General features: G+C 41.1%; 1 protein-coding gene across 11 annotated transcripts in view; it reads left to right on the top strand.

Moving 5' to 3' along the window:
* SCEL (sciellin) overlaps positions 1-15,216 on the top strand; it is a 119,107-nt gene that overhangs the window by 19,161 nt on the left and 84,730 nt on the right. For all 11 annotated transcript variants that reach the window (XM_066380721.1, XM_066380725.1, XM_066380726.1 and 8 more), the window contains exons 2-5: positions 3,530-3,591; positions 4,279-4,396; positions 7,764-7,823; positions 12,877-12,945. In XM_066380721.1, the coding sequence (XP_066236818.1) occupies positions 3,549-3,591; positions 4,279-4,396; positions 7,764-7,823; positions 12,877-12,945 (290 nt within the window). In that variant the 5' untranslated portion in view covers positions 3,530-3,548. The remainder of the gene's footprint in view (positions 1-3,529; positions 3,592-4,278; positions 4,397-7,763; positions 7,824-12,876; positions 12,946-15,216) is intronic.

Raw genomic sequence — 15,216 nt, 5'->3', positions numbered from 1 at the left:
ACCAAACAGATTGAATGAAGGCCCACCCAAATGGTCTCATTTTACTTAATTACCTCTTTAAAGACACTATCTCCAAGTACAGTCTCACCCTGAGGTGCTGAGGGTTAGTACCCTCAGTACTAATTCAACATGGATTTTGGTGGGACACAATTCAGCAAGCACCTAGGAGCGCCTGCTCTGGGAAGAGAGAAGAAAAGGACTTGGGCTTTGCCCACAGGAGACTCAGTCTTTTGGGAGAGACAGACAAAAAGGCAGATAATTATAAAATGACTTTTCTCCATTTATTCTACCCTGTGTCTCACAATTGACTTTGCCATTTCTGCAAATGTGTCATCAAGTGTACATTCAGCATTTTGACACTTCAGAAACCCAGTTCAAACAGCGACAAACTCTCCAGGCCTTTACCTGTTCAGAGGAAAAGAATTGATCAGAGCCTGTTTTAGAAACAGGAAATAAATTGGGAAAGAACTCAGAAAAGCAGGGCCAGACTGAGGCAAAATGAACAAGGAGTTGAGACTGAAATTTGCCTTTTTAGCTACGTCTTTACTTCTCTTTCTGCTAAAGTTTTAGCAACCTCAAAACAGACTCCCTGCCTGCCCAGTGGCCCAAATTCAAGGCTGCTCCATCCCCTCCCAAAATCCGACCACACCTCCCCTGTTTTTGCTCCCTTCTTTCCAAGGTGATAGAGCAGGGGTCAGGAACCTATGGCTCGTGAGCCAGATGTGGCTCTTTTGGTGGCTGCATCTGGCTCGCAGACAAATATTTAATAAAAATAATAATAACGTTAAAAATATAAAACATCCTCATGTATTACAATGCATTCATTTCCTGCTCATGTTCATGGTTGCGGGTGGCTGGGGCCAATCACAGCTGTCCTCCGGGACAACACCAAACTTTTATTGGATAATGCGCAAGGTACACAGGTCATTGTATGGCTCTCACGGAATTACATTTTAAAATATGTGGCGTTTACAGCTCTCTCGGCCAAAAAGGTTCCCGACCCCTGTGATAGAGGGATGAAGTTAAGAATTCTTGACACCTACTATGTGTTGGGCAATAATTACACACTTTACATATGCCAAATAATTTGATCCTCAAAACAGCTCTATTTCATCCACTTTACAGATGAACTATATAACATACCTAAGGCTGAACTATATAACATATCTAAGGTGATAGTGTCAGTAAACAGCATCCTTAACTGCAGGTCTTTCTAGCTTCAGAAAGATCTTCAGACTCTGAGCTGCAGCAGAGTGAACAGCTGCTGGTCTCTGTAAAGATAAAGCTGTGATTGATTACAGTGCACTGGTTGTTGGTTTCAGGGTGGGTTCCTCAAGAAGCAGTGCCTGAGGGTGTCTGTGGCTTACGGAGGGTATGCTATCTCTCCCCAGAAAGGAGAAAGGGAAGCAGGGGAAGGAGCTGAGCAGGACATGCTCTCTGCTGGTCCATGCTGAGCTATGAGGCAAAAATCACCAGCAGAACTGGCTCTACCTTGATACCAGAGAGGGACCTTGTTTATCCTGAGTTAGTCACTGCCTGTGGGTTGCAGTGGCTCTGGGCTGTCCCCCAGTGGAGGTGCAGTCTGAACCCATAGCCCCACGTGCCGGACAGGTAAAGCGGACCCTGTCCTGGGCATCAGTAGCTCCCACTTTCACTGACTCCGGGGGAATTTCCATTCTAAAAGAAGACTCCAAGGAAAGGAGAGCCTTGGTCCAAAGGAATGCGTCTTTACCACTTCAGGTCCTGTGGCAAGTTATTGTGGGAGATGCTTTTGCATCAGAGGGCGGGAGATGGAACCTTTCAGAAACCCCAAGTTATACCTATAAACGACTGTTTGATTATAGTAGCTGAGTCCAAATGCCATTACTGTTTAACAAGATGACTTTTGTGTACAGTATTCATTGGCTCATCCCAGCAACCTCATGGAGTTGATGGCAGGTTTTGTTAGCCTCATATTACAGGAGAGTTAAGTGGTTCAGCGGCAGAACTTGGATGTGAGAAGCTGGGCCTAGAACTTGCTTCTGACAGGAGATTCCAGTGTTCCTCCAACACCTCACACCCTGTCTGATTGGAGGGACTCTGCAGAAACCCTAACACCCCACCTAGGGTGACGCGACATCTCTTGTTGCCCAAGAACGTTCCAGTTTTAAAACGGAAAATCTCACATTCGGGAAAACACAGAGCCGACCAACCCATTTGACAGAAAAAACAGGGCCTAGGGCCCATGATAACTTAAGAGGCCTTTAAAAGGGTTCTAATTTTAATTCCTTTTACCAGCAAAAGAAAAAATAAATATAATAATAATAATAAAATATAGTAGTGAAGCCAGCCTGGATTACTATTCATCTTTATAATTTTTAAGTGTGTGTGTGTATGTGTACGTATGTAAAGGAAATTTCTACAAATCTTATATGTCCTAATGTGTTATCATTTGAAATTTAAAAATGTATATTATAGAAAAAAAATGTAAAAAAGAAAAAGAGGAACAGGCCTACAAAAGTAAAATTGCCTAAGATTCAGCAAGTTATAATACAGCCCTGGAAACCCATTCAGCTCCAGGCAAACAGAGACTGTGGGTTGCTTTAACCCCCTAACAGCTCAGAAGTGGTGCTTGGTCGTAGCTAAGAAGCACTGGGCTTTCCCTGCAGTGGCGACCTGAAATCATCAGTGTTTCCCAGGTTGTGATTTCCATGCCTCTTGCCGCTTCCCCTCGCATCACACATCAGTTCCTCTGGGTTTCTCCCCAGAGGAGCCCAGGAGCACTCTGCATAATGTGCTCTCAGTTCTATGTCTCTTTTTATTGGCCTGACCAGATACTTATCTTTTTGTCCCAGGCTCCTGGCTCAGTGCCTGGCATATCATAGGCATTCAGTGCACATTTACTGACTGGATAAATAGATTAACAGATGGCCTAATTCAGCCAATTGCTTGTTCTATAGCTTGGGGGACACTAAACACTCTGGGCTTCAGTTTCTTCATCTATAACATAAACACAGTGGGAAAGACAAGTACCATATGATTTCACTCATATGTGGAATCTAATGAATAAAACAAACTAACAAAATAGAGACAGACTGGAAGAGAGTAGGCTGACAGCTATCGGGGTGGAGGTGCTGGTTGTGGGGTAGAGGAATTGAGCTAAAAAGAACAAAAAAGACAAAAACTTACAGACACGGAACACAGTGTGATGATTGCCAGAGGGCCAGGGTGGTGGGGGGAGATGGGGGCGGGTAGAGGGGACAGATGGTGATGGAGGGAGGGTTGACTTGGGGTGGGGAACACACAGTATAGTGTACAGAACACGTGCACCTGAAACCTGCAAAATTTTGTTAACCAGTGTCCCCCCAGTTAATTTAATAAAAAGGAAAAAAAGTAAAAGTAAACAGTGGAATAGATGAACTCTGAGGTCTTAGGGGTCACTTTAGATCCTCTGGTTTGGTCAATGCCATTGAAAAATGTGTCTCATTCATGGAATGGTCACTCAGAGATTCTTAGTCATTGTGTTTTCCTCCCCCCGTTTTTCTTTTAGGTCTGTACCAGAAGGCAGCATGTCCGATTTTACCTTAAGAAAAATGTCTCCCACAGGAAAAGGTAACGTTGATGATATTTCCCTTACTCAGAAAACATAAAAATCTGGGAAAAACAATTCATAGGTCCTAATTATTTTGTATAGATATTTAATGCTTAGATGCCAACAGTCTAATTTAATTAGCATTGCTAAAGTTAGGCTGGAGAAAAAAAAAGTAAGAATGCAACACCTTTTGCTTATATAATTGCGATTCAAAGACTTTAAAAAATAAACTCAGTAAACATGTCCTGTTTTGTGTGTGACTTTCTGTTTCTGGTTCCCATGAGATCAAAATATTAAGTTATTTATCATCACAAGCACTAGACCTTATTGACTATTATTTACTAAGTACTCTTAAAGGAGTCCTGTGTGTACAAGGCACGTTTCTTTTTTGAGTACAATGGCCCCTACTAACCCTGCCCTGCTTTATCCCGGGCCCGTGGTTCTACATTCCCGGGTGTCAAACAGGCCTCATGAGCTGCATGGGCAGTTTCTGCTGGCACCTGAGCAGCGATATGTTATCTTTGATGACGGGGTGTGGGATTTGTTTTTTCTTGCTGGTGCATCCTAATTTGAAACAATACTGGACTTGCCAGCCTAGAAGAGTGAGGTTGGCCAATCAGATGTGCCTTTCAAGATTTCCAAGTTAACAAACCAACACTCCACTCCATGTATTTACATCTCTGATTTTCTCATTTTTCTGTTGATAGCTATGAAGAGCTCTGCTCAGGGGGCCACACAGAGACAACAGGGCTTTCTTGATGTGAACAAAAGAAGGACTTTCTTACAGGATAACAGCTGGATAAAGAACCGTCCTGAAGAAGAAAGGTAAGGGGGTGGGGAATGCATGGATGAGCAGAGAGAGAGAGAGAGAGAGAGAAAGAGAGAGAGAGAGAGCCATTCTCTGTTTGGGAAGCTGATGGCCATCTAAAAAGTGAATATTTTCATTCTATAACACTTTGTTTCATAGCCTAATTTTTGGTAAGATTTATTAAGTTTAAATTGGTAACAGCTGATTTTCAAGAACATCACTACCATTTCTAATATCTACATACCTAAGAGAATGTGAGTCATTAGTGAGAGAAAGGATGGTTTTATTGTTATAACTAAATAGATGCTTGTGGCAGGGAGATTTCTGGTGCATGCTGATCATGTCAGTTGAAACAAACACAAAATAATATGATTGCACATTTACAAGTGGAGTAATAATTAAAATAATTTTTAAAACAATTTAAAATAAAATTTCTTTATGTACAAGTAAAATCAATAAATTTTTAATTTATTTTAGTCCCAACTAATCATATACATATGTCTAGGTGGTGGTAAATACAGTATTACTATGTAAGAGAAAAGACTTACTATTAAGAAAGTTTGTTTGCTTTGAGCATTGTTTTAACTATGATTGTAATGTTATGACCACAGGTATATTACCTTCTCACCGATGTAAATTTACGTCTAGCCCAGATATGTATTTATTATAAATTATGTATACACATATGCACACATTTTTTTATTTTCTCTTATGTGTCAGGCTTGATACTAGGTAATTTAAATATAAAACATTACTAAATCTCACAACAATCACACAAGGCAGGTATTATATACAATCTTCATTACACAGATAGAAGTCTGAGGCTCAGAGACTCAATGTGCTATTAAGCAGTATAGTTGAGATTTTTTTTTTTTTACAGGGACAGACAGACAGGAACGGAGAGAGATAAGAAGCATCAATCATCAGTTTTTTGTTGTGAGACCTTAGTTGTTCATTGATTGCTTTCTCATATGTGCCTTGACCACAGGCCTTCAGCAGACCAAGTTACCCCTTGCACAAGCCAGCGACCTTGGGTCCAAGCTGGTGAGCTTTTGCTTAAACCAGATGAGCCTACACTCAAGCTGGCGACCTCAGGGTCTCGAACCTGGGTCCTCTGCATCCCAGTCCAACACTCTATCTACTGTGCCACTGCCTGGTCAGGCTAGAGTTGACATTTTTAATGTGACTATTATCTTTCCATTATACCAATGGTTTTCAATCCAGTTAGGGCAATTTTACCCCCAGGGGATGTTTGGCAAGGTTACCAGAGACAGTTCTAGTTGTCAAAAGAGGGGAGTACTGCTGACATCTAGAGGGTCGAGGCCAGCAATGCTGCTAAACATCCTACAATTCACAGGACACTTCCCAGAACAAGAAATTTAAAAATTCATGATGTCTGCCTGACCAGTGGTGGCACAGTGAATAGAACACTGACCTGGGACACTGAGCTCCCAGGCTCAAAACCCCAAGGTTGCTAGCTTGAGTACAGGATTATCAACATGATTCCAAGTTCACTGGCTTGAAGCCCAAAGTCACTTGCTTGAACAAGGGGTCACTGGCCCAGCTTGAGCCCCCTAATCAAGGCATGTGGGAGAAGCAATCAATAACCTCTAACAATAACTAAAGTGTCACAACTATGAATTGATGCTTGTCATCTCTCTCTGCATCCTCTTTCTCTCTCCCTTCCTCTCTGCTTCTCTGCCTCTTTCTCTGTCAAAAAACAATTCATAATGTCAATAGTGCTGAAGTTCAGAAACTGTGCATTACAGGATTCCAAATTTATTATCAGACTGTCTATGGGTGGTTATTTGAGGAGTGTACTTGTAACTGTTAAATAGAAATGTCTATTAATTTCTGTTATTAAATATTATTTTAGGGCATTTGGAGACTCATACTAACTCTTAGTTAACATTCTTAGACAACAACTATTTCCTTCTATGAAGCAACCTTTATTACTTCTGTCAGAGCCTAACATGGCATTTCTGTTTCTTCACAGTGGTAAAGAGATGTCAAATGTAGAGCATACATTTTGGGTTGCAAATATTTTCACAGATGGGTAAAGACAGAGATGCTTAGGACAAATTACAGTTGGCAGGAATGATGGTTTTATGCCAGGCATGTCTCCTTAAAAAGACCCAGGGGAGCCAGCTTGGGTGGTCTGACAGCTGCTCAGTGAGGAGGATTTGGTTCTGATGTGTCCCTTATGCCCACTGGCCCAGCTCAGAGCTGTGTGTTATACTTTTTCTTCAGGTAAAAACACGTTGGGTGTCTGCTACTCTCTCGTAAGTTTAGGGAAGGATACCAAGGATAGAAAAGTTCCCTTGGGATTTTTGAAGATGTGTATTTGCTGGAGCTGTTTCACTATTCTTTCTTTTTAATTGTCTCTAGGTTTTTTTTTTAATACATAAGCTTTATTATAAATGGTTTCAGAGTGTTGAGTAACATTAGTGGAGCAGAACCAGGAGCAATGTGGTATTTCAAGTTTGATTGGATTGACATGAAAAATGGTTCAGGTACTCACTCTCTGCCTTGGCTCAAGACCAGAGGCTCTAATACGTGTTTTGACAGTTCCTAAAATTGCCTGTAGTTTCAGGTCTGCTGTACAAAGTAAGAAGGACATGGTTTTGGAATTTTCTGTCGGAAAGTCTTTTTCAAGGTGGACCAGTAGGAAAAGCAGAGGTTTGGAATAAAATAATCTGGATCCTAGACCTGCCACTGTCACTTGCTAACCTTTTGATCTTAGGAAAGTCATAAAATACCTGATCAAGTTCCTTATCTGTGAATTGGACATGACAGTGTCTTTCCTGCCTAATCCATAGGGTTATTTTAAAGGCCAAAACAGAGCAAACTGAACATTTTCATGGTTCAAGAATGAGCTAAATCTGTGAATAATCAACCTCCTTTGCCACAAATATTAGTAATTATTTTCCTACACTTGTCAAGGAAAACTATGAAGTTCATAACATGAAGACGTACAGACATATAGGCTTAATTAAATTTAGAACATTTTTATAGAAAGCTTTCGCCTTCCTGCAGGAAGTATTTATAATTTCTAATATATACAAAGTAGATGGCTACATGTTCCCACACTCTGATGGAAAATCAAAACAAAATAACAAACACTTATTCCATTGTTGAATCACATGGAAATCTTGTGGGGGTGAATTAGAGTAATAATCATTTGCCCTGACAAGCTTGTTTCTTTCCACCATGGTCTTTCAAGTGGTGACTGGTTAAAATAAATACGCAGTTGTGTTTTTATGCCCGAAGGAAAATGAATTAACCTTGCCAAAAATGGTGAGCTGTTTTATGTCTCCCTTATGTAGTGCTTACTAAATATTGTGGTAATGTTTCATGTGACTTAATTTTGTTCTTTCTCTGCAGAGATGAAAATTATGGCAGGGTGGTGCTCAACCGACATAACTCCCATGATGCTTTGGATAGGTGAGTGTTTTCAGACAAGTGACGTCACTAGCAGAAACACAAAGGTGGTAGTTTCTGAGAAGACTTGTTCAAGGCAGGGTGAATATTTGTGGCTACCCTCAGGCTTTTCCTGATATTCTGGGCACGTGAAGGACACTGTGATATCATCAGGGTTTTCCACAGGGCGGACTTTGTGCTTCTCCAGTTCCATCCTCTATAACTATAGCTTGAAGAGTAGAATACCAGTTCTCTTCCCCTGATGTTAGAGGGTAAGGGCTTCCACAGAGACATGAGCAGCTCTGAACCATAGGGAAAGGAGCCCTAAAATATAGATAGAATAGCTCCAGAGTTTACTTGCATTCTGGGATAGTATACTTCTTTTTAGAAACTTCTAGTTTGTAGAAAACCAGTAAATGATACTCAGTGGCAAATAGACTGACAAAGACAAATTAGTAGGAAAATTCAGTCAAAACTAGTAATCATTATGATTTAAATAAAATAAGACTGATCAAATGCATAAATAATACTAAAACAGCCCTGGCCGGTTGGCTCAGTGGTAGAGCGTCGGCCTGGCGTGCAGAGGTCCCGGGTTCGATTCCCGGCCAGGGCACATAGGAGAAGCGCCCATCTGCTTCTCCACCCCTCCCCCTCTCCTTCCTCTCTGTCTCTCTCTTCCCCTCCCGCAGCCGAGGCTCCATTGGAGCAAAGATGGCCCGGGCGCTGGGGATGGCTCCTTGGCCTCTGCCCCAGACGCTAGAGTGGCTTTGGTCGCAACAGAGCGACTTCCCCGGAGGGACAGAGCATTGCCCCCTGGTGGGCAGAGCGTTGCCCCTGGTGGGCATGCCGGGTGGATCCCGGTCGGGCGCATGCAGGAGTCTGTCTGACTGTCTCTCCCCATTTCCAGCTTCAGAAAAAAAAAATACTAAAACACATTTGCACTCACAAACATAGAACCATCCCCATCAGAAGTACCCAGTTATTAATCAGATGCAAGTTATAACTGGTCCAGTAGCCTGTGTGTCTCCCAGAGGTACTTAGTAAAGGAGTATAATTGTCTTTCATGGTATTGTCTTTAAAAAGTTAATTTGACATCTTGAGTACAACTATTTTTGGAAACTTTTATTTGTGAATTTTTCTAAGCTCTTTTAAACCTGGTCATAATTTTGACCTGTTGTAAGGGTACCAAGCTTACAGCCCTTGACACAAAGTATCTGGTTTTCTGGTTCCCAGCCTTAGTTCATCTGATTGAATGACTGTTTCTGTGACTTGACAGATTCCATCTGTGCCTTCTCCTTGGTCTTCATGATTTTAAAGATTACAGTTTTGTTTTTAGTTGACTCGCATATCACCAAACAAAGGAAGCATGACCATTTGAGTCCAGCCACCAATGGAAATTGCTTCCACCATTATTGTCCTTTCTGTGGACCATTAAGGAATGAACATACTTGTTTTGAATTGTGACCAGGAAAACTAAGCTTAATAATCTCAGCATGTTTTAGGATAACAGGAGCTTAATGCTTTCGGTCCTTATTTTATATGTTAAACTATACTGGTTTCCCGAAACCTTCATATTGGTGGAGAGTGTTTGGCTAAAGCAGCACACTGAGCTTTTATCTTCAGTAACAAAAATCTTGAAACCCAAAATATCTTCCCTTTGACCTACATTCTCTAAAAGGATAGTGTAGATTATTCTTTCCTGTGCTTGCTCAAATGGATGCCCACTTGACACTTTCTTGCCCTTTTATCCACTTGGAGGTTTACTTAGTACCACTTCGGAGCACTTACTTTATGCCAGATGCTGGGTATGCAAAGGTACATATGACACACCCTTGACCTTAAGGAGCTGTCATGTTCATAAAAAAAAAACAAAACAAAAAAAAAAACAGATGGCTCCATTAACTAAAATACCAAATAAAATTTACCATGGAAAGTGCGCTTGTAGAAGTGTGTGCGAGTGCTTTAGGAACGGAAGGAAGGGGGAGAGTACTCTGCCGGAACAAAGGAAGTGGGCGTTGGTGTTGGTGCCGCTGCTGAGGAAGGAGGAGGAAAGACTTCTCAGTGGGAAAGGGTGGCTGGTGGCCATAGGGCGAAGAAAGACGCCCTCCCAAAGAGCTCCTGGGAGCCGAGACTGAAAACGAGGGGAAAAGAAAATAATACATTCTCATCACTCTAATTAACAAGCTTCATCTTATCACAAACCAGGAAATTTTACTGTGTTCTTCTCCGCCAGATTATTAAAACATGTCACATAAGCACACATGATATCTGCACAGATGCCTACTGTAATATTGTACAGTCTGGAAATAGAACACAATCCCTGCTGTCATAGAGCTTGTAGTCCCAGTTGAAGGCAGAGGAGGGAGAGACTGAAAAGAAATAAACACAATATAGTATGTTCTGTTGTAGTAAGTTCCAGGAAGATTAAAGGCAGCGAAAGAGATGCAAAGGGATAGTGTCGGAGAAGGGGCTGTTTTACAGAGGGGTCGGATGGCCCCGCAGCATGTGTTTGCATTCATGCATAACACATGATGATGAACCACAGATGATTTCACTGAGTTCCCTTAAAAACTTGGGGAATTGTGTTAAGCATTTTCCTTTACTTCTTTCTTGCCTCTGACACTCTTCTTTCTACCTTGTTTCTGTGTGTTCACGTTTATGTACCCTCCAAGGTCCAGCTCAAACTCCACCTCAACCATAAAGCCTTCTCTCACTCCTGCTTTTGGGAATAAGCTTTCTCAATTTAAAACTTTGTACTTGACTTGAACCTCCTTGACGACATTGACCACTTTCTTCCTTTGGGTGTAGGAAGGTATCTAATTTGTCCCTCTAACTCTGTGTCTGTTGGGTCCACAGTTATTTCTTTCTCAGGTTCCATTTAGTCATCAGTGCTGTACATTGTATGCTGTTTGATCTCCAAATATTGTACTTCCCCGTGTATAAGACACACCTTAATTTTGGGGCCTGAAATTTGAAAAAAAATGTATTACATAAAGTTATTGAACTCAAGTTTTATTCATCATAAAATTCATACAACTCCTTATTACTGTCAAAACTCTCATCCATTATCTTGTCCTCATCTGTGTCTGATGATGAATCACTGTCTTCAACAATGAGTGCAAAAACAAATGCAAAAAAGTGGGAAATGCAAGTAAAAAAAAATCTACAACCACTGTATAAGACGCACCCAGTTTTTAGATCCCAAATTTTTCAAAAAGTATGTGTCTTATACGTGAAGAAATATGGTATACAACAGCAAGTTAAAAATTAAATCTTAAACATACTGTTTTGGGACTTTTTACTAATTTAATACCTTTGATCTATAAGCTTCAAATGATGCTTTGATATGCAAACACAGTAAAAATTGGTATAATTCTCCAATGAGCTTGTTTTCCCCGTAACACAGGGTTATATAAAGCATTGAACTGGCTTTATAATTCTTTGCTGATTGATCGATCTGGTCAAGATATTTCCACTGCTTTAGTGATCATAATTTCTACTACTGAGCTTTCTCTTCTCTCTTCCCTCATTTTCTTGTCTTCTTCCCTCTCCCTTTTTAAATCTGTATTCTTCTTCCTCTACTCTCCCTCCCTCCTGTCTCTCCTCTTTCTACTTCTCCCTATCTCTTTTCCCTTCTCTTCTCCTTCCAACATCCATCTGTTTTCTCTTCTACTATTTTCTTCTTTTTATTTCTTTCCAATTTTTCCGGATTCCTTCTCTTTGTTTCTTTCCTCTCCCGCCCTCCCTGCTGCTGGTGCTTTCTTGTCTTTCAACCCTGTCCACGGTGCTGAACTTTAAGTAAAGCAATTTGTATTTAGTCTATTGTGCTGCCTTTTGATGCTGTTAAAACTCTGCAAACAAAATATGGCTGATTATAAGAGACTGAGCTTCTCTTATGTAAAAGTCAGCACTGACAAGAGTACATATTAATTATTAACCACTTTTCAGGTTGTATTGTTCCTCAGTTGGAGTATGTTGTATCCTAGTTAGAAATAAGTGAATTTAGAGAAGAATTCCTTTACTAGCATGAGGAATTACCATAAACTTTTCTTTCCAACTCAAATCCTTGGAATATTTAGATACTTTTTCTTTTCTCTCTCTCTTTCTCTCTCTCTCTCTCTCTTTGTATTTTTCCGAAGTTAGAAGTGGGGAGGCAGTCAGACAGACTCCTGCATGCACCCAATTGGGATCCCCCCCACCAGCATGCACACCACAGGATGATGCTCTACCCATCTGGAGCATTGCTCTGTTGCAGCTGGAGCCATTCTAGTGCCTAAGGCAGAGGCCATGGAGCCTTCCTCAGTGCCTGGGCCAACTTTGCTCCAATGGAGCCTTGGCTGTGGGAGGGGAAGAGAGAGACAGAGAGAAAGGAGAGGGGGAAGGGTGGAGAAGCGGATGGGTGCTTCTCCTATATGCCCTGACCAGGAATCAAACCCGGGACTTCCACATGCCAGGCCAACGCTCTACTGCTGAGCCAACTGGCCAGGCCAGGGCTCTTTTCCTTCCTTCCTTCCTTCCTTCCTTCCTTCCTTCCTTCCTTCCTTCCTTCCTTCCTTCCTTCCTCCATCCTTCCCTTCCTTTCTTCCTTTTCTTTTGTATTTTCTTGAAGTGAGAAGTGGGAAGGCAGAGAAAAAGACTCCTGCATGTGCCCCACCGAGATCCACTTGGGATGCCCATTAGGGGGTGATGTTCTGCCCATCTGGGTCGTTGCTTCGTTGCAACTGGAGCCATTCTAATGCCTGGGCGGGGGCCTTGGAGCCATCCTCAACAACCAGGCCAACTTTGCTCCAGTGGAGCCTTGGCTGCAGAAAGGGAAGAAAGAGAGAAAGAGAAAGGAGAGGGAGATGGGTGGAGAAGCAGATGGGTATTCTCCTGTGTGCCCTGACTGGGAATTGAACCCGGCACATCCTCACACTGGGCCAATGCTCTACCACTGAGCCACGCGGCCAGAGCTGTCTTTTCTGTATAACATATACATCTCCTACTGAATAGACCAAAATCTTACCAAATGCATGATAGGTTTTATAAACTATTTTTTGGTAATTTCTTTTATTTGCTTCTAATATCTTTGCTGTAGGACAGAAAATCAGAAGAATGAGCGAAAAGCCACAATAAGTCGGTACAGATCCGATGACACTTTGGACAGGTAAGGCGTTTTGAACTATGTAAACAGAATGCATAACCTATATTAAATCCCATTTCTTATAAAGCATGAGGTAGTTAAATGTCTACCCAGGTAAGCTTTGAACATGATATTTTATATGAGGTACAGCAGAGCTATAAGAATTGAATTATTGAGGGAAGGGGGCATGGGAGGCCAAGGGTGGGGGGAGTTATATTCAGTGGGACACTTGAATCTATGTAAATACAAATTAAAATCATAAAAGAAAAAGAATTGAATTATCTTCTTCAAAACTCAAAATCTTGACTTGATAACCTTATTTTTCTAAAAGCCTGCTAATAGCTGTATAATAGGGGAAAAAAACTGAGGAAACTGGTTTGAGTACAGGTAGGGTGGGCATTGTGTGGAATCTGTTCAATATAAAATGGAGAATATAGTCATTTTTGTGGATATACGTTGTCAGTTCTTGCTCCAACTTTTTGTCTTTTCATCAGATAGTGGAGAAACAGTAGTTTCTGTATGACTACTTTATGGAGAAGCTGTAAATTTTAATAACAACAGTGTTGATCCACTCTAGGATAAAGATATTAGTTCTTTACTTTAGAAAGCAAAATTAAGCCCTGGCCAGTTGACTCAGTAGTACAGCATTGGCCCAGTACATGGAAGTCCTGGGTTTGATTTAGCTGGTCAGGGCACACAGGAGAAGCATCTGTCTGCTTCTCCACCCCTCCCCTTCTTGCTTCTCTCCCTCTCTCCCTCTCTCTCCCCCTCCTGAAGCCATGGCTCGATTGGAGCAAGTTGGTTCTGGGCGCTGAGGATGGCTCCATGGCCTCTGCCTCAGGCGCTAAGAAGAGCTTTGTTGCTGAGCAATGGTGCAATGCCCCAGATAGGAAGAGTATCACCCCCTAGTGGGCTTTCTGGGTGGATCCCAACTGGGGTGCATATGGGAGTCTGTCTCTCTGCCTCCCCTCCTCTCACTGAATAATAATAATAATAATAATAATAAACACCAAAATTACTCTTTCAGCCCTGATGTCACCATATGGCTTATAGAATGAGTCCATTACATTGTGCCTGTTGCTAGTTTACTCTTATACAGAAGATAAGAGTTCATTTTTATTGAGAATATTAGAAATGTCTATTAAAGTTGAAGTGTAAATGCTACAAATCACATTTAAATTTTATATTTGGTAGAGATACATAGTAAGCATAAGTAAAGAGCAAAATTAACATCTTTGAAGTCTAGACACAATAGACACACAAGGTCATTGATAGCTGAGGTCACTCCCTGTAGATTAAGATGTGCTGTTATTGTAGACAAAAATGCTACGTGCTGCATTTTAAGCAGATATCCTGAAACTTATGGTATCTAAATTGTTCTATATTCAGACTATGCCAGTGTTAATTAATATAGCAAATGTATATACTTTACTTATAAGTTTTCAAAGTTAACCTACCTAAGGAAGAACAATCAACCCTGGTGTCCCTAAGGAGTTGACCTCTCTCTCTTGTAATTAATAAGCTTGACAAAGATGACTTTGTAGAAGTATATGTATGAGACCTCATCTCCACAGAACTGAGTGAAGAGAGGAGTCAAAATACCTCTGTCCATTCACCTTGGCCTTGTAGGCTGTCCTTTTGCAGTGTTGAATGAAAAGAAAATGGTATTTCTAGGAATAAATTTGAAAGTGGGACAGTCTCTTTGATCTTCTTGACGCCTCAAGAAAGGTAAATATGCAGGAGACCTAAGCCTTTGTAGGCTATGTGTCTGAAAGTTTATATTAGGCCAGTCAGGATAGAGACTCAGAACACTAGCAATGAACTAGACCAGACCACATAGGCAAACTAGTTGAGTTACCATCAACCTCAGCTGCAAATTAGAATTATTGAGAAAGCTTTCACACTTTACTGATAACTTGTTCTCACTACATATTATCCCCCAAGTTCTGATTTAATTAGTCTGAGATGGGACCCAGCCATTTTTTAAAAGCTTATAAAGTGATTCTAATATGCAGCCAAAATTAAGAGCCGCCTACATAGCCCCAAACCTTCATTTAATACATTAGAAAATGAAGCTAGACACTTTCTACCTTATTTATGCAGAATTTCAGTGGCATGTTTGAATGAAATATACTGGTCAATTCATTTCCTAGGCAGTCCTGTCTCCCAATAGTAATCTATGTCTCTCAGAGTATAGAAACAGATGTATGGGAGAGGACGCAGGGGTCAGTATAAAAAAAATCCTGTTAGTTGGAGTTGGACACATAATACAAGGAACTCCAAATGCAAGATGTG

The sequence above is a fragment of the Saccopteryx leptura genome, chromosome 4, assembly GCF_036850995.1.
Source record: "Saccopteryx leptura isolate mSacLep1 chromosome 4, mSacLep1_pri_phased_curated, whole genome shotgun sequence".
Taxonomy (NCBI): domain Eukaryota; kingdom Metazoa; phylum Chordata; class Mammalia; order Chiroptera; family Emballonuridae; genus Saccopteryx; species Saccopteryx leptura.
This window is presented reverse-complemented; position numbering and strand designations above follow the sequence as displayed.